At 24.9% G+C, this 21444-nt stretch overlaps 1 protein-coding gene across 3 annotated transcripts in view; it reads right to left on the reverse strand.

Moving 5' to 3' along the window:
- The window catches only part of LOC136082389 (uncharacterized), a 381697-nt gene that overhangs the window by 119399 nt on the left and 240854 nt on the right, over window positions 1–21444 (reverse strand). For all 3 annotated transcript variants that reach the window (XM_065801560.1, XM_065801559.1, XM_065801561.1), the window contains 2 exons: window positions 21181–21305; window positions 6359–6422 (listed from right to left, as the gene is read on the reverse strand). In XM_065801560.1, the coding sequence (XP_065657632.1) occupies window positions 6359–6422; window positions 21181–21305 (189 nt within the window). The remainder of the gene's footprint in view (window positions 1–6358; window positions 6423–21180; window positions 21306–21444) is intronic.

Here is a 21444-nt window from a genome sequence, read left to right on the forward strand (position 1 = left end):
ACTTATAGCAGATGGTTACACGCCAGTGTTTAGGATCAAATTGTAACTGCTTTAGGTCTAGATGTTTTCAAGACTTTATTATTAATTATTCTGAAAATACATAATAATGTATTTTAATAAAATTTTGCGTAATGTTGTTACTTATGTTCTGTTAAATATGAATTTTTTGTTACTTAACTAATGTTTTATGCATTTAAATGAACTTATGGTGTGCTATTGTTGTGTGTTGTTGTGATGTTTTTTTTGTTATCTTTTGAGTCGATAGACATTTGGCTTACCTTCACGTTGGTGTTTATTATTAAAAATGATTAATAGGCAAATTCACTATTAAAAATTACTGCTTTAAATCATTCACTAAAATATGAAGCAAATTATTTTGCTTTATATACAATTTTTTATATCTCAATTTAATTTTTTGTCTTTAGCACTGTTTAGTACATGACATTGCTATTAATATATTGAAATCATGATGTACCAGCATAAATTGATTTGTAAAAGCTAACATGACATAATAATATTTAACAATTACTACTCTGGTAAATCACAACAGCTTTTCTCTGTAAGGTAAATTGAATTTCATTTTTTGTATGTAATATTTTTCTTATTTTTTTTACTTATTCGTTACCTTTTTTATTTTAGATTTATCAGGGGATTTATTTATGTGGTAGAGAAGATCAAAATATTCTAAAGTTTTGTGAATTTTTTAAAAACATTTACTATAATTTTTTTAAAGCAAATAGTATTGAAGTTTGCAAGAAACGGTATATAACGTTTTTATTTTTTATTTTTTTGTGTTTGCAGTTTGTTTATTATTAGAATTGCATGTTTTAAAAATTTTTTTTTATTGTTATTTGCTAAGTTTTTTTTTTTTAAACATCTGATCATTGAAAAGCTTAGAGTGGAGAAAATGAAGTTAGCTTCACCATGTACAGATCCAATATTTTGTAAATCTGTAAGCAAATTTGTGTGGTGCATATTTTGCATCCGCAATCATATAATTCTTGTAACAAATAATAAGTTGTTAGATTATAATCTAGCTTAATTAAATTGTTGTGCATTTGATAAAACCATAAAATATATAATACTTGATATTTGCGCTAGCAAATAGAATTACCCTTATCAATAAATATTTTCAGTTTACTTGTATATTTTAATCTGGTAATACACATTTGTTACTTAACTGTTTATTATTATTTTAAAGTTAAACAAAAAGTATGAAATCAGTGCTCATAAAGATTTTAATTTTTGGTTTTTGATACTTGAATTTGAAACGGGATGTGATAAGCGTTTAGCAAATAAAGAAATAACTGTAACCAAACCATACAAAGATACAGGCTTATCTAATCGGGAAATTGAAAAGAAGTTAAAAGATCTTAAATAGTAGTTAATAATTACTTCACGATGGGCGTTAGTTATGGAGCTTATAAGGGTAGTGGTGGTAAACTTAAAATTAATAATTGTAGTAAACGACTTACTGTAGGTCGTGCTGCTGCTCAGCACATGACTGCATCTCAAATTTGTGCTGATTTACAATAACCTGTAACTGTTCAATGTATGAGACAAATCCTACATGAAGATCCAAACATGGTTTGGAAAAAGTGTCAACCGAAACCAAAACATACTGTTCGTCATAAAGAAGCTAGGTCACGATTTGCAAAAGAATATATGTCTTGGCAGGACTCATACATTGTCTCATACATTGAACAGTTACAGGTTATTGTTCTTTTTAGTGATAAAAAAAATTTCAGCCTAAATGTTCCTAATGGCTATCAATATTACTAGCACGATCTTCAAAAAGAGGGAAAAAATTGAGATATATATTTTTAGTGGTGTAACTGTTATGGTTTGGGTTTTTTTTTGCTGGAAAAATTCCACCGGCATTTATTTTAACAAAAATGAATTCACAGGACTACATTGACTCAATAGAAATTAGTTTGCTTATATATGGTGAAGAATTGATGGGTGAAAGTTTCACTATTCAACAAGACAATGCTGCATAATTAAATTATACAAAAGTTTGGTTTAGAGAAAAAAATATTTACGTAATGGAATGGCCCGCATGCAGTACAGATCTAAACCCATTTGAAAATCTGTGGGAAATACTTTCAAGGAAGTATTTCCCACCGAAACTCGTAATAGAGAAGCTTGGAATGAAAAGTCTATTGAAACTATCCAAAATCTTGTGACTAATACGTCAAGTTGCATGTTTGAAGTCTTTAAAAAATATAGGAAGCAATACTAAATATTAAATGAGCGTAAAAAGCAAAAAAAAATTTTTCGCTATATTGTATAATCTATTTTAAATGACAGTTTGTTATATGCAAAAACTATTTGTGTGCGCTATTAGATTAGAAAAAAAATTATATAGGAAAGATCACAATATTCAAAAATTGTTTCAAATTTTTTGTTATTACTTTCAAATAAAAGTGAAGTTTATTTGGATGATATTAGGCTAGAAGCAGATATTGGTTTAGAAAATGAATAGCAGAAAGCAAAATAGCAGATAGCAGAAAACAAAAAGCAGATAAGTAAATAGCAGAATAGCAGGATAGCAGATAGCTTGAAAGCAGATATTGGTTTAGAAAATGGAAATATTAATAAGCAAGTTAATTGTCGCAGAAATGAAAGAGATAGACTTAGGCGAGATAAATTTAATAATCGACAAAATGCTAGAAATGCTGCTCATCAAGCAGCAAAAAGTTTGAACCCAAATGGGGAGAGCTTGGTTAGGCAAGTTAAAAATAATCTTCATAGAAATGAAAGAGATAGACAAAGTTTCTGATGATAAACAGGTTTCTGTTCCACGAATTTTGTTGGCTCCATCAGATTCTAATTTACCTTTTTTTCTAAAACGTAGTCAGTTTCCAATCAGATTGGCTTATTCAATGACAATTAATAAAAGTCAAGATTAAAGATTTGATACAGTTAGGGTTTATCTCAAAAAACTGTGTTTCTCTCATGGTCAACAATATGTTGCATGTTCAAGAACTATAGCAATGAATAGATTTTTTTCAAAACTGAAAAACATCTCATTCAAGATAAGGTAAGTGAAAAGTGTTACACAAAAAATGTTATACTTCATAGTTTTCTTAATTTATCGTCTTAAGATTTTCATTTCGAAAACTTACTGTTTGTAGGTTGTGAGCACATTTTGTATATATAACTTTATTTAATATTTTAATTTTTTTTTCATAGCTTTTGATAAATATATCTGTCATTTAATATTGTTATAAAATGTTTTTATACGTGTTATATAAAGTTATATTTATCTATAGTTGTATACATATTTAAATTATGCTATTTCCATGTTTTCAAAGTGGTGTGACTTGGCATTATGTTGAGCAAGATTGATAACATTTCCAGCTAAGCTGTGTACTTATTGCAGAGGTGTGATTTGGTAGCATTTAGTGCCAGGCGGTGTTACTGCTTTAGAGCTAGGTTGTGTTGTCTAGCCTTTTTTAATTATTCAGGAAACTCATAATAAAGTCTGTTAATGTTTAGCGCAATGTGTGTGAGAGAGAGTATGCAACCTTGATTTTTAAATCTAGGGTATTTTAATGTCCTAAATTTGAAGTAAATGAGTAACTAAAATTGAATATAAAAACAAATATACTTTATTAAAGTTTAGTAAAACGATAAATATAGTTAAATTTAAATTGGTTTTTTAATTTTGCCCTTCATATTTTAATTTGGTTTGTTATTTTTACTAGATTTTAGGATCAAGTGTGCAATATGCTCTGTGCTATTGTTATGTGTTATTGTTGTAATGTTATTGTTGTGATATTTTGTGTCGATAGACAGCTTGGCTTACCTCCCGTTAGTGTCTATTGTTAAAAATGAATAATAGGTACTTTCATTATTGGAACTTACTGCTTTTGTTTATTTACTAAAAGCCAAGAAAACTTTTTGCCAAAAATGCAATTTGTATCTCAACTTGATTATTAAGTAGATATTTGATTAATTAAATAGCTATTTTAACATCTATACATTTAGTGCTTTTTTTGTTTAGACTCAAAATTGAAGAGTGAAAAGTTAGTGTTTTTGCTATTAGATATTTGTTAATAGGAGTTTGTTTATTTGTACTGTAATTGGAACTTTAAAACTTCAAGTGCTTTAGCCTTATTTTATTTTTTTCTTCTTGAAGAGTTTGAACAAAACCTAAGTATAAATTATATAATTAGTATAGTTAAATAAACGAAACTTTTATATCTGTACATCAGAAGTCAAATGTCTGTTGTCACAATTTAAAATTTCTTAAGGAGAAAGGAAATAATAAAATAATTAGCCTTTATTGGCTAATTCTTGATTGTTAAATTAATGCAATTTTTTTTGTTTTATTTAATTTTTGATAAGGCACATGAAATATTTTTATGACAAAAAAAAGTTGAATAAAAAAAGCGCAAAGTCCTTTCTGGATAACAGACGTTTTTCCTTTGAGCATTGTGGGGATACCTGACCTTTTAAATTGACTTAACTTTGTTTCCCAATGCCGTAGGACTACAGCCCTTATGCCTCTGTAGATACTAAGAAATTTTTAGCATCGTCTTCTGTTACCTGTAAAAATGGTGAGGTTATGCTTTATATTTTGATTAAATAAAGTTGCAAACATATAAAGTTTTTATTAAACTCATTTATTTGTAGTTTTAGAGTCGTTAACATTTGAGAGCTTTTGTGATTTTAGGTTTATTAATATTTGAGTACTACAGAAAGTATAGCTCCCAACACCCAGAGCCTCTTTCGGAGAGGTCTTTTAAGAAGTAGTGTAGTAAGGGCTATATGAATGAGCCCTTCCTCAAATGGAGGGATAATCCATACCGGGATGTTGGGAGACTTTTTTAATTAAAATTTATTTATTTTTTCACAAGCTTAAATATAGTCAAATTGATTCATTATCCAATTATCATAATATAATAATGTTATATTCTAATTTTATATATTTTTAATTGGTGGTTTAATTTATTGAACTCACTGCTTTTAAAATTTACTATAAGCCAAGACAATATATTTAACTATATAAATGCAATTTACTTAAATCCCAATTTGATTTTTTATCTTTAATGTTTATAGTTTGGCTCCTTTTTTATTTAGTTGTGATCATTTAACGTTTTTAAGATAATAGTTTTCTTTATTTAAAGAAAAATTAATCAAGAGGATACCAAAAAATTAATTAATTAAATTAAGTAATTAAAGATTATGTTATTCAAAAATTAACAAGAATTTATTTTTAGTTTTTCATCAATATGATGCATGATAAAGTGTTATCATTTTGTATCACTAACTAAAAACATATTATGTTGAACTTAGGAATGTTGAGGAAAATGCTTCTGCCTCACACTAATATGACCTATGTCCGTTGTAAATTATTCAAATAATGTTATTTAATGGGTAATATATTTTACCTCCACATACTTTTTATGATAATTTTTCAAATGGATTAATTTTTCAATTTGTAGGCATTTTTGTTAGTTAAGGTTTCGCAACTTTAAATTGTCGAAAACAGCCATTAAAAATTATGTAACAGACCAACCATAACGCGTAATACGGGTTGCTTTCTTCTAGTAAATATCATTTAAATAGGTGTCATTTTTCATATTTGTTTTTAGCAGTTTTGTTTTCACTAACTCCGAAAGCTTATGTTAGCAGTAATCAAGTTTTTACTACAACTATAAACGTCAGAAATGCTTCTAAAAAAAGACAATTGAATATTTTGTCTAGTACCTCCAATAATGCAATTTATTGTCTATCACCAATGCTAAATTTTTTTTAAGCAGAGACAAAAGGAATAATATTGGATAATCTAATTACTGATTGAGTGGCAATTAAAAGAGTGCCACTAAAATGTTTCCCAACTGTCTTTTATGTTAAAGATCCTTTTATTATGTAAAAAATATTTTATCATTATGTAAAAAATATTGAATTATTATGTAAATAATAAATAACCAAATATAGTAAATTAATTGTTAAACAAAAGACTAGAACTTTGAATTAAATTAGTTTTTGCCGTTTACTAAAACTTATTAAAGTAAAAAGACTAAAATAAAAACAAGTTTAGCCCTTTAATCTCGGGTGTGGAACAAATTTACCATGACCCATTCGTACTGGTTTTGACAGCTATTTAAAAATATTGCAGTAGTTTAAAAAAATAATTGTCTTTAAAAATAAAAAAATAAAATAAACTTTCTGACATCGAAATCACATTAGGCCGATGCTTTAAAGGATAAATTTATGTAAAACAAGACCTGCAATTTTATTAGCATGTATATTTAACTTACATATTATAGTATTTTAGCCATATGGCTAATTTTATTTAAACGTTTATTAAAAAAATAGTTGGTAAATGAAATATAAAACTGTTTACCTTCCAATGATGGATTAACATCAAATAAATAAATTGTATCATTATTATAACGATCAAAGTAAACCTAGTAAATAACCACAAATAGAAAGTTTCAGTATGAATAATTAAGATTAAGAATATTAAAATTTGTTAGTAAAAATTAAATATTTCATTAACTGTTTGCTTAAATTTTCTACAATAGTTCACAATTTTACATAATTTTAAAATTTTTTTACAAATAATCAAGTAGAACTGCAACAAGTAACATCTTAATTATTGATATAGTATAATTTTTATAAAGATTTTTTTGATAAGGGTATTGTTTTCTTTATTCATTAGTATTTTTTTTGAACTAAACTAACTTTTGATTTTTTTTAATATAATTACATTTAGAGTTGAAAAAAACCCGCTTCCTTTCGGGTTTTTTGGATCTAAAAAAACGTGTTTCATTTTTTGGTGTTTCATTTCTTTTTAAATTTATCTTATATACTTTTAGTATATGATCATTGAAAGCACAAACTTTTGTACAAACGCTAATTTAACTTATGTTTTTAATAAAAAAATAAATGAACACTAAGTTATAATTCTAGGCATACTGAAAGTATATGTTTATTTGTCATATTGTACTTCTAACAGCTTTGATATACTCATTGTACATAAAAACCATTCAATAAGAAAATTAACATTTTATTTTTAATAATTTAAGTATTAAAGTATAATATATGACCTCAAATACTGAAAGATATAAGCAATTTATCATGGCTATTTATTTCTTTGATTATTTGTATCTTGTATAGTAATCAAGACTTACAATGTTTGTTTGATATAATTGTCAAAAAAATGTATATCGCGCGTAGGCCTTAATAAAAAAAAGCCCTATACTATACTTATACTATACAACAAAAATTTTAAAAAATTTTACCAATATACTAAGGTTACCAGACCACCTTTATCTGATGATTCGTAATTTATTTAACTATAATTTATTTTTATGTGCATTTTATTTACGTCTAGATATTTTCATAAAGTCCTATATCAAGACACTGGCAAAACAATTCAACATGCTTTATTGATTAAGGTCAATTATTATATATAATATTATGGCAAAATGGCCATTTAACTTTTTCTATTTTGCTAATTGAATCAAAGATATATACAAACATATGTATATATATATATATATATATATATATATATATATATATATATATATATATATATATATTATATATATATATATATATATATATATATATATATACATATATATTAATATATATATATATATATATATATATATATATATAAATATGTGTGTATACAATATATATATATATATATATATTATATATATATATATATATATGTATATTATATATATATATGTATATATATATATATAAACATATATATATATATATATATATATATATATATATATATATATATATATATATATATATATATATATATATATACATAAATATATATATACATGTATATATGTATATAAATATATTTATATATATATATATATAAAAAAACATATATATATATATATATATATATATATATATATATATATATATATATATATATATATATATATAAATATATATATTCATATATTGAATTTTTTGAAATTTTTTCACATCATTTTTTACATTTAATTTTGAGATTATTTTTAAAATTTTTGTACTCATTTGCTACTACAGAATTATTGCTATTACAGAATTAAATATTTGACAATTAAAATTAAAAAAGATTTATTTTAATCACAAAACACAATTACAGCACATTAAAAACACTGTGTTCAGATTTTTCGTCTAAAGGCGGTTTTAGGCATTCTAATGTGCAAATAAAGGTATGTAAAGTTTTGTAATGCAAAAACCATTTAAAAGAATTTTTTTTTTAGGTTAAATATACTTGAAAAAAAGTAAATTTACTTGAAAAACAGCAAATATACTTGAAAAAAAGAACTAAATATTATTTATCAAGACATTTATATGTGTAAAAAGTTATATATTAAAAATATTTAACTGTTGTGATGTAACTATGGGCTACCATTATCATGTTTTTGTTTGTATAAAGAAGTTTTAAAGAAGAGAAAACACTTTCAATACTAAATTACATTTTTGGTAGTAAAAGTTAAGCAGTTTTTAAAACTCCAGACATTGCAATAGAAAGTGTAAAACTTATCAATTATTTTTTTAAAAAATTGGAAAGTTTTATATTGACTATAATTGCATTTTACCTACTGTAGTTTTTTAAAAAATTTGAGCTATTTGAGTGCAACCGACTTCTTTAAAATACCATTTTTCATCATCTATCAAAGTAACTTGCTTTTTAATGGATAAAATATATATATATATATATATATATATATATATATATATATATATATATATATATATATATATATATATATATATATATATATATATATATATATATATATATATATATATATATATATATATATATATAGCCTTTTCAATTGATAATGAAAGATGAGAAAGTCATCAAAATTAGATAACTCTAATTTTGATGATTTTCATAAAAATGACTAGTTCAAAATTCTTAATAAAAAATCACAAAGTTTTTATTAATATAAACAACCGCAAGGTTCGTTACACAACTGCCTTAGCGATTATTGATAAAAACACACAAAGTTAATAACCAAGTCATGTAAAATGCTATTGTGTAAATATATGCAGTCGTAGTAGTAATTTTAAATAATTTAAAGAAAATTTTGTTTCTGAAAATAACATCATTGACGTAACTTTTTTGCATGAAGTACGAAAAAGTAAAGACCTTTTTGACTCTAAGCTGCATAAATTAACTGGTTCTTTAATATACCAAATAATTTTAAGAGGTGGTGGAACTGGTGCTCACATTAAAAATGGAATTACTTTTAAAGTAATTAATACTGGTTCTTACAAAAATATGGTAGGATCTATAGGAATTGAGCTTCAAAGTAATGGTAAATGGAAAGTTGTAACATTTATAAAACTCCAGTTGGTAATGAGAAAGGAAAACTAAAATTAATTTAAAAAATCATTTATAAAAACAATAGGACCAACACAATATTTTGAGGCGATTTCAAAATTAACTTTCTTAACTTAATAACCTCTCTAGATCAGGTTAATATCTTGAAAGAGTACAACCTCTTTAATATAATTGATGGCACGACTAGATATGTTTATAAAACATCTTGATCATATTTTAATTAGTAGGTGTCAATTTAATGTTACAGCTGAAAATCATAATAACTGTATAACTGATCATTAAAATGTTTTTAACAATATACGGCTACTTTGATTCAAAAATAGTATAACGGATATTTAGGAAACTAAACAGAGAATCTTATCAATGAAATCAAAATTAAACTATTACTTCACAAATGATGGCCATGATCTAAGTTACAAAAAATTTATTATCAAAGTTCAGATTGAGTTTGACATTGCAGCGCCATAAAAAAAGGTTGAAAATAACAGGCAATTTTTACCGAAAAACCAATGGATGACTATAGAATAATTCAATTTAAGAAAACTTATAACGAGTTTAGGCTCATAGCCCAGCAAAAACTTGACAAAAAAAATACTTAGAATGTACGTTCAGTTTATGTCCTAAACGCCCTAGACCTTTTTTGAACCAAAATATTTTGTTTTAGTATCGGTCAGAAATATGTAGTTTTTTGGTTAACTTTTCAGAGATATTTTATTTGGTAAAAATTAAGTTCACCATTTTTTATTTAAATATTTTTAAATAAAGTATATACTACAATAATAATAATATTATTAACAATAATAACAATGATAACAATAATAATGATAACAATAACAATAATAACAATAACAACAATAACAATAATAACAATAATAACAATAATAACAATGATGATGATGGTGATAACAATAATACTAGTAATGGTTACAATAACAACAAAAGTAATAATACAAAAATAATTGAATAAAACTAGTTATAATGATGATAACAACAGCAATAATAATAACAATCATAATAATAATACTCACTATGATAAAATAATAATAATTATCATACTGTTCTTATAATAATGTTACTTGATAATATTTAATTTCAACATTTATTTAAATTTTTTTTTTAAAATGACTCAAATAGGTAACTATAAAAGCGAATTTTAAATAACTCAAATAGGTAACTATATAAGCGATTAAAATGGTAGTTTATGACTCTTGTCATCAACTAGCTTTTTTGATTTAATAAAAGAAAATCAAATAAAACAGAGAAAAACATCAGTTTATGCTCGAAAAAAAAGGTTGTTTAATATTTATACATCAAATAATGCACACTAAAAGAATTCCCAGCTAAAATACATGATAATGTTATAAACTGCTTTCTTCACTAAAGTTAATAACATTTTCAGTGGCATTACAGAGTAGTGTTTTATACATAGCAACTATTTTTTCTTCTGCTTCTACAAGACAAAGGAGACGAAAAACGTCTTGTTTAGCAAGTTTAACACAATTCTTTAATTCCAAATAATTTGGTCATAAATTTTCCTATTTCTTCTCTTTTTTAAGGAGACTGTGATTTGGGCTCAGAATGGTAACTGCATGAAACCACGTTTTGCTTGTCAGAATAAATAAGGACTGTTTTTCTTCACTGATTTTGTCCTTAACAAACTTTTTTACTTTGAATTGAAATCAAGTGCTGACCAGTTTCCCCCATAAACCATGACTTTTCCATGTTGGCTAAATATGTTTATGAGTTTCTTAGGTTCGAGAACTTTATCTTTTTTTTATATCGAGCAGTATGCAACCAAATACACGATCTACTGGCAGATATGAGTGCCCACGTTCTGAAAATGTATGTGTAACATGCAGTTTTTGAAATATTGCTTTCTTATAGCAAAAAGAATAGATGCTATACTTATATTTTTGTTCTGCCCATAGCATGAATCAAAAAACAGCCGAATTGATGAAATATCCGAACACTTATTCATTAGATTATTTTTTAATAGATGATGTACAGCTGAACAGATCACATTTGGATCTTTTCGAATTTTACACTCCAGCCAGATAAAAAAAAAATATATCGTTAACAGACTGAGATTTATTACCCCTGTGAATAATAATACCTAGAACATATAAATGAAGCTGCCGAGAATAGTAGGCTTCTCCTATTGATAATGTTGGTAGGACAAGACTCTCAATCATGTAAAAGCAGATCATTTGGGTGCCACTTCATTTGGGTGGATATCATTAAGCAAACTGTAAAAATTTTTTGCTTTCTTTCGGTGGAGAATGAAAAATGCATTTTTTTTCTTTTGGTCATCAGTAATATTTTAGTTTTTCATAGGCAACTTGAACGATTGGAATGTAGAACATGTATCTGTTGCTTGATATCCAAATACTAAATTTTAATCTAAATATTAATAGCGCAATGAACATTATTAGTGCACATAGTTACGCCTATTGTTCGTATTGTTAATTACGGTTCTGTATTCTGTAAAATACACTAATTCTTAGTTTTTAAGTAGTTTCTAGACTTTTTTAGGCGCGGATATATGTTCCATGCGGGCTCTCGAGTAAGGTCAACAAGCAAATTAGAGCTAATATGTTCTTATTTTCAAGAAGAATTGATGTTGTTCATTGTTTAAAATAAGAATTTAAATAATTGTTTTTTGTTGGTTGTTTTTATTTTTCTAATTTTTATAGCCTGTTTTCATTTTTTTGAAGAACTTAGAACTAAAATGACTGGTAAAATAGTTTTTTGAGTACAATGTTTCTTGTTTAGTAAACTGTTTCAGTTTTGTCATTAGTCTTTTTAGAACATTTTAAGCAAGTATTGTTTTATTTTTTAGAGCAGTTAAGAGGAGCTGATGATTTTTTTAGCAAGTTCAATTCATTTTCTTACTTATATATTAAGATTATTTTTTGTAGAAAGAATAATGAGAATAAAATTTTATTTATGTATTTAATATGAAAAGTTAAATAAAGTAAGACTGTTGTTTGTGGTCATGTAAGTTTATATGCATAAGTTTGTGTTTATTTCAATCTATTTTATATTTCTCTATATCTATATGTAATATTTTATATTCTTAGGAAAAATAATAAGGAACAGAAAAGTTAAAAAAATTCTTCTGGAATTTGTAAAAAGAATGATGTGTTACGCTTTATTTTAAGGTATCAGAATATGTATTTATTAGAAATCTTTAATTTTGCTCTTAAATGGTTTCAATTTTTTCATTACAATGATGTGAATTGTAGTCTGCATTCTTTTTTACATTAAAAATAATTGATGCTAATAAATGTTGTTTTATAGTTGTTAAAGGTTTGCGTATATGTTTATATTATGCTCAAAGTTTAAAAGTTTTTGATAAATACATGTATGTGGTGTGGTATAAATACATAAATGTATTTAAATATGTATATAATGTATATATAATAATAATAACCTTTAACATATTTAAACACATTTATTGTGTTTATAGTTGGTACATATGTTTATATTATGTTGTTTCCATGTTTTCAAAGTGCTACGACTTGGTAAACGTGTAGAGCCAGATTTGTCGACCTTGCCAGCCAAGTGATGTACTTATAACAGAGAGATACACAGCAGTGTTTAGTGTCAACCTGTGATTGCTTTAGGTCTGGGTGTTTTTAAGCCTTTAAAATTAATTATTCTAAAAATACATAATAATGCATTTTAATAACACTTTGCGTAATGTTGTTTCTTATGTTCTGTTATATATGAAAGTTATGTTATATGCATATTATTTTAACTTATTATGTGTGCTATTGTGTGTTGTTGCTGTGATGTTGTTTTTTGGTATCTTTTGAGTTGATAGACATTTGGCTTACCTTCATTTGGTGTCTATTGTTAAAAATGATAAATAGGTAATTTTATTATTGAAAATCACAGCCTTAAGTCATTCACTAAAAGCCTAGACAAATTATTTTGTCATATATGCAATTTATTTTATCTCAACTTGATTTTTTAGCACTGTTTGATTCTTTAGCACTGTTTATTATATGATTTTGCTATAAATAATTTGGAATCATGATGTTTCAGCATAAATTATTTTCTAAAAGCCAACATGAAATAATAATATTTAACAACTACTACTCTGGTAAATCACAACAGTTTTTGTCTATAAGGTACATTGACTTTCATTTTTTGTATGTAATGTTTTTCTTATTTATTTACTTATTCACTAGATATTTTATTTTTTTAATTTTATCAGATTATGTATTTATGTTGTACATAATACATAATCTGATAAATCTAAAGCTAAGTTAATTTTTTTTCAAACATTTCCTAGCTGATATATATATATATATATTTTTAAAGTTATAAGAATATTGTATTGTATATTTAATCTTAGGCCAAATCAAGATGTTCCGACAACATATTGTCAACTATACATCTATGAAGCACTCTCAGTAGTAAATTTTAGAATGCGACAATGTGGTTATGATCTTCGCCTAAATGGTTAAATGTTTCGATTGCAAAATTTTATTAGTGAAGAGAACCCAATTTCTCCTGCATTTAAAAACATAGCTGAAGTGGAAGATGAAGAAATTTGCCGAACAGCTATAGAAGGTTGGTCAGTCTCGGTTATAAAAATGACTTTACTTAAAGGGCCAGATAGACATTGCTATAATCTCGTTTCACATGATGTTGTAGTTGTATTTGTTGGCAAAGATGGTGCTCCACCTGCTTCCAGAGAATTTGTTATTTACCCAAGAGGTAGTATAGTAGTTTTAATTAAGAAAATATTTGTTCCAGGTTTTTCACTTTTCTGTTTATATACTTAAAAAAAGACATGGATTTCAATTAATCTTAAGTTAAAATATAGTCTTTAATTAGAAAAGATCACAATTTGTAAGATTCTTTTACATTTATTAATTATCCAAGTGTAACAATATTAATACTACTGGTAGTATGTTTAAAGAATTCAGTGAAGTTGAAATGGCTATTAATAGGCGAAAAATTTATTTGTGTAAACTCTAATAGACAAAAATAATTGTTGTCCAAATAAAAGAGGTAGAGCTAAGCAAGGTGAAATTAGTTATTGCTGAAATGTAAAATATGCTACTCGGCAAGCAGAAAACTTACTTGCCAGAATTCAGTGTCAAGCAGTGTTAATGTTTATTTATTTGACTTTAAACACTTTAGAACAATACTAAAAATGAATTTTACTAATTATAGTAACAGTTGATGACAGTTTTAAGTTTAAATGATTTTAAATTTTTTTATAAATTCAAACATAATTATGTTCTTTATTTTTAGTTGCCTTTGTCATCACTTGATTAGTACGCTGTTTTAAGTTTAAATGATTTTAAATTTTTTTATAAATTCAAACATAATTATGTTCTTTATTTTTAGTTGCCTTTGTCATCACTTGATTAGTACGCTTACTGTTGAAACATGGTTTTAAATTTGTAAATTTAATGATATGAAATTTACTCTATTAGTCATTAGTCAACAGTTAAAGAGAAGCTGGAACTTCAAATAATAAAGGTTAAAATAGTTTTTTTTACTGGTAACTTAATAAAACCAGTTAATATTATTTATTGTGTGTCTTTTACTTTTTTTAATATGCTGCTTTGGAAATACTTTCTGTCTCTCCCTCTCTCTCTCTCTCTCTTTCTCTCTCTCTCTCTCTCTCTCTCTCTCTCTCTCTCTCTCTCTCTCTCTCTCTCTCTCTCTCTCTCTTAGATAAGAGTTAAATGAGAATTAGTACAGGGATTATCAATAAAACATTTAATTACTGAGCTCTTACGTATTTCCTAATACCATAATTGATAATGACCATGTATATAGAATATTTTACGAGTTGCTTGCTATTTTATGATATAATTATTCAAATTGTTTAACCATAATTCTTAAATATTGAAACGAATAAAATCTTTTTAGTTCAAATATTTTAGTTAATAAAACATCTTATTAATTTTTGGTGTTATTTAGCCGTGTTTTTACGTTAAGTTGTCTAGCCTTTTTGTAATCTTTTCTTTTTTAATAATTTTGGAGAAACATAGTAATGTCTGTATTCTGTGCTAACAAATATCTTATGCTATGCGCTATTGTTTCTGTGTTTTGTGTTGATAGAGCTGGGCTGTTATAGCTATTTTTTTAATTCTTCATATTTTTTGTTATATTATTATCTGTTATATTCTACTAACAATAAAATGCAAATGATACTTTTGTAATTACAAATTGTAATTTTCTTTTATTTCTTTTTTTAGGTGTTGGCAGGCTTTACCTGGCTTTCTTATTATGGTACCTGCTGTGTGTAACAGATTTTAAAAAGAACTTAACGATATTAATGTAGTATTTCTTTGTCGTTAACTATAAGCAATGAAAATTTAACCTAACTGTACTGGTAACCTAAGCATTGATTTAATTACTAATAACTATAAGCAATGATTTAATTACTAATAACCCGTATTACGGGTTGCTTACTGCTAGTGGTTTATAAATATCCCATAATAATAATAGCAGTCCAGGTTTTGAGCTATTGTTGTGCTATTTTTATGCAAAAAATGTTTGTACATGCATTTTACATTTAAATTACTGGGCACATATTTTCGTCCGGAAGCATCTTTTCTTCCATAATGACTTGCTCTGCATGTAAAGTCTGAATATGGTTTTTAATAGCTTTATTCATTTCAAAAAAAGCTTCTTTCTTCCTGTTACCTCTATTTTCAGGTCTGGTTGTTTTATGCTCACACCAGTGTCTCGAAGTTCTTATAACTCTATCAGGATTTATGGCTAGATAATATAAATAAATAAAATATTGACTTATGTAAATAAAACCTTTTTTCAACAAATGTACATGAATAACTTCTGCAAATTGTTCTGAATTAAAAGTAATTGCAAACTTACACAATATTGAATAAAATAAAGCTTGGCAAACTCGTAGTTTGTATCCTTTAATGCATAAAAAGTATTCAATGATCATAATTCCTAACTATTTTTGATCATTATTATTCACTTTGGCACATTTAATTTTTACTTTTAATACTGACTATATTAAGTTTTGATATTATAGAAGCATCCTGTCACACTTTATTGGTATTACAATATAGTTTTGAATGACATTTAAACAGATAGTCGGGTGTAATATCTCGAGCCTGAAAAAAGTTTGTCATAAACTTAAACATTATTATAACAAAATCTTATAAAAATAAGGTCAATAAAATCAAATAAACTCACCTTGCAAAAGCCTGCAACATAATTACACAATATAAAGGGAGTTTTCTATCCACTTGAGTATCGAAATAGCTTCTCCTTTCTCTCGCTGAAAATTGCTTTTTTAATTTTTGCAACTTAAACATTAAAACAACACTTTCGTCCAAACAATCATTGTCTGCCATTTTCAAGTTTTACTTTGAGATGTTAATTGCGCTTGCGGAAAATTATCTTTCTACGCGCTACGATTGAACCAAAAAAATACAGTATTTTAAAAATAAAACTATTTTTCAGCTAAAAATAAATTAAAATATTGAAGTCTTTGAAAATAGTAGCTAACATGGCTATTTTTTATTTTTTTTTATAATAATGGGCAGTTAACTTAATTTTTTCATCATCATCGGGTTCGGCAATAATTTTTTTAAAGTATATACATATAACAAAGACATATACCCCTAAAATTAAAAATGAAAGATTCTTTAAAATAATAACAATCAACCAAACAAACAAAAAATTATTCATTTTAAATAATGCACCTAGAATTTGACAAGATGTTAATCTTTTTGAATTCCTTTTCTAATTATAAGACCTTATATCTTTTATTGTCATAGAATATACCATAACAATATTATTGTCCTTGTATAACATAACAAAAAATAAAAGTTGTATAACACTTTTTGTCTTTGTGCATACAATGTATATTGTCATTGTATATATAATGACAATATAGATTGTTTACAGAATGTATATTGTCGTTTAAAAAATATATCCTTTTAAAGGAAATAAAATGTAAAAAAAATTTTGTTATTTACTATGGCTTTAACAATAAAAATTTGTAAAAAATAACTATTACTAATAATATTTTTATTTATAACAACATTCTTGATTAAAATTAATATTGTTTATTTGAACTTTTTACATGTTTTGCCCAAAAAGTTTTTAAATTTAGTTTATTTAAACTATTTAATATAAATATCAACTTTATAGTTTTATCAAAAACTATAAATACAGATTTTGATACAGTTATCTCTATATAATTAAGTCTATACTTTTTAAATTATCATTTTACATTAACTAAAACTTGACATAAATCAAGTTTGTTCAAAAAAAATCTGAGAAATAATCTATTAATATAATAATAGTTAAGTTATTAACTAATCTAATCTATTTCAAATTAATAACTTAGTCTAATCTATTTCAAACAACTCTTTGTGAAACCTTTAGTTATTATTATTTGAATTTCAATGTTATTTTGAGATATAATAAAAAATGGCGCATGCATTTAACAACTACCAAATAAAATATCTATGATAAGTTAACTGTAAAACTAAATATTCTTGACCAATACTAATTGAACGATGTTATAATTATAGTTTACATGTTTGTTTGATCTGTGTTTCATTATAAAAAAGCACACTTCCGAATGTAACTCAGACGTCTTTAGAACGTTCAGTGTTTGCTGGGATCCATTGCCAAAAAAATAACTTCTTTAGGCAAAAGGTAATACATTGTAAAATACACAGTAAGAAAATTTTGATTATTCTAAACAATGCTCTTCATAGATTTACTAAGAGTGATTATTCTATAAAAATTGAAAATAATTCCTGTTTTATTGAATCGGATGTGAAAATCTTGAACTTTTTTATAGATCACTTTACTGATGTTTAACATGAACTTAACAAAACAACTCTAACCTCCAAATTATTGCAAATTTTTTCCATTTCACGATGTTACATAGGTTTTAAAGTCAGTATCAAATGAATCAATCACAAAAATTAATATTAGTCTCGCTCCAAAAAGTAGTTTTGTTTGATCTAATAAGTAACAAATTATTCAAATATTGCTCATCAGAGCAGAATTCATTTTTTAACAGAAATGAATAAAGGTTCTATTATTACTGGATGTTCCCCTCAATAATTAAAACTAGCTATGATAAAACCTGTTTATAAAAAAGGAAACATAACCGTTCTGGTGAATTATTAATCTCAATAAGTATATTGCCAGCATGATCAAAAATATTTCAAAATGCTGATTTATAACTAATTGAGAAAAATCTTGATGATAATGGAATTATTTTGATTAATCAAATCGACTTCAAAAACGGATGCAATGCAATTTGTGCTAGTTCTCAACATGATTACAGATTTTTGAAACCAAAATAAAATTAATGCAGAAATTTTACTTGATGTAAAAAAAACTTCTGATACCTGTGCCCATAGCATTATTCACAACAATGTTAGTGGTCAAAAATGTTGGTGTCGGTGAAAAAATATTAAAATTAAACACTTCATATTTAAAAAATAAAAGGCATTCAGTTGTTTTAAGAAGCTCTACATCATTTAAAAGAATAGTAAAGCTGGGTGTTTATCAAGAAAAATGTACCGGTCCATTACTTTTCAAAATTTATATTTTTGACCTAACAGGTGCAACAGAATTAGACACTATCATTTTTCCTGATGATTGATAATTGACAACAATGATTGCAACGGCCAAATCTATTGAACAGTTACAGCAATTATGTTGCAGGGTATTAGAAAAAAATTGGTTTTTAGCGGAGTAATATGAAGAAAATTATAAAGAAAAAAGTGTTAGCATTCTTGGTTGTTCTTTGGAACGACAAAATGAAATGGCATCACTCTATAGTATATGGGGAAATCACAATACAACTCTATGTAAGAAAATCTCAAAAAATATTGGAATAGTATACAAAGCAAAATACTTTCTTAAAAAGCATAATTTAATTCAATTTTTTTACTCATTTATTTATTGCTATATTAATTATGCAAATATTGCTTGGGGAAGTGCTAAAAAAAGTAAGTTAGAACCCCTCTATCGGCAACAAAAGCATCTTGCATGTGTAAATAATTTTAAAGATCGTTATACTCATGCAAATCCTCTCTTATTTGAAATGAATGTTTTTAATTTATACCAACAAAGTATATTTAATGTTCTTTGTTTTGCGTTTAAATGTAAAGCAAGTATGACTCCGATATCATTACATAATTTATATTTGATCAAAAAGAAAACTATATACAACTTAAGAAATGATAATTTGATTTACCAACCATATTCACATACAAATTTTGAAAGTTCCTTTATTACATATTGTGACGCTTTTCTGTGGAATAAAATAATTTTGAAAAATTTCTATTTTTCTCAGGGTTTGAGTTACGCAACTTTTAAAAGTAAATTAAAAAAAATTATAGTCCCACAAGATAACATACTTATATATTTTTAAGCTCGTATATTTTTTGCTTATTTTTTCGTTCTTTGTTTTTATTTTTTGTTTTTTGTTAATTATTATATTTTGTAAACAATTTTTAAATAATGTAAACGGTTCTCAACGACAAGACCACTAAGCCCTCTACGAGTATTCGTGTTTTTATATTTGATCTATGTATTACGATCATTTTTTATTTTTACTTGAGTATATCAGAGCAAAAAAAAAAAAAAAAAAAAAAAGTATAAACATCAAAAAGATAAGTAATGGCTATCTACTAAAAAAGTTTAACCAAACTATTGCTTAGTAGGCCTAAAGCTATTTTACCAAATGCTTTAATTAGAAGCCTTTTAATATATGCTGTTAAAATTCAAGGAAACAGTTATTCATGAATAAATTATGCAACTAAAATGTTTACATAAGAAACCTCTACGGAATATTGGTCCCAACAACGTACAAACAAGGCTAATCTAAAAAAACAGAAATCTGTTTTCACTAGTTCAAAATTATCACGTGGCTATTAGAATCCAGGCATGGAAGATATTTGTTGGATTAGCACCATCATCTTTAGTTAATAATTTCAGCTAGAATAACATTGATAAATCTGTAAGAATTAACAGATAAATAGCCCTTGCTAACTTTAGTAAATGGCTAATCGAACCAACACATTGAAAATTACGGCTTAGAAGTTAGGCAGAAAAAAAATCCTAAATCGAAGCACAAAAACAATCAAAATATCGGTTATGCCAATTGTCGCTTGCAAAAATTTGTTTCTTTTATTCAAAACAATATATAGGCTGTAAAAGTAGGAAATAAGGAGGACCTCTTTCATTATGTATTATCTCCTTTCAGATATCAAGTTACTTGACCTTATTATTTTAAAGTTATACAATATTAAAAAAGCTATAAACAAATAAATGCATATATATATATATATATATATATATATATATATATATATATATATATATATATATATATATATATATATATATATATATATATATATATATATATATATATATATATATATATATATATATGTACATATACATATATATATAAATATATATATATACATATATATATATATATACATATATATATATATATATATATATATATATAAATATATATATATATATATATAAATATATATATATAAATACACAAATATATATATATATATATATATATATATATATATATATATATATATATATATATATATATATATATATACCCACATATATATATATATATATATTTATATACATATATATATAAATATATATATATAATATATTTATATATATATATATATATATATATATATATATAAATATATATATATATGTATATATATATATATATATATATATATATATATATATATATATATATATATATATATAAACATTCAAACAAAAAACTAGTTTACCTCAAAATAAAAAGCATTTTGGTATGGATTAAATGGTAAAAATATTTCAGAAATAGAAAAATTGCTTTTGACTGTTATTGGAATCCTAGACACACTTTTTTTGTTAAAAAGCCGAAATTCTGCATCTAAAACGACAATCAAAAACTAATATATTGCTCATTATATATATATATATATATATATATATATATATATATATATATATATGCATATATATATGCATATATATGCATATATATATATATATATATATATATATATATA

Source organism: Hydra vulgaris, chromosome 07 (assembly GCF_038396675.1).
Source record: "Hydra vulgaris chromosome 07, alternate assembly HydraT2T_AEP".
In the NCBI taxonomy this organism is placed as follows: domain Eukaryota; kingdom Metazoa; phylum Cnidaria; class Hydrozoa; order Anthoathecata; family Hydridae; genus Hydra; species Hydra vulgaris.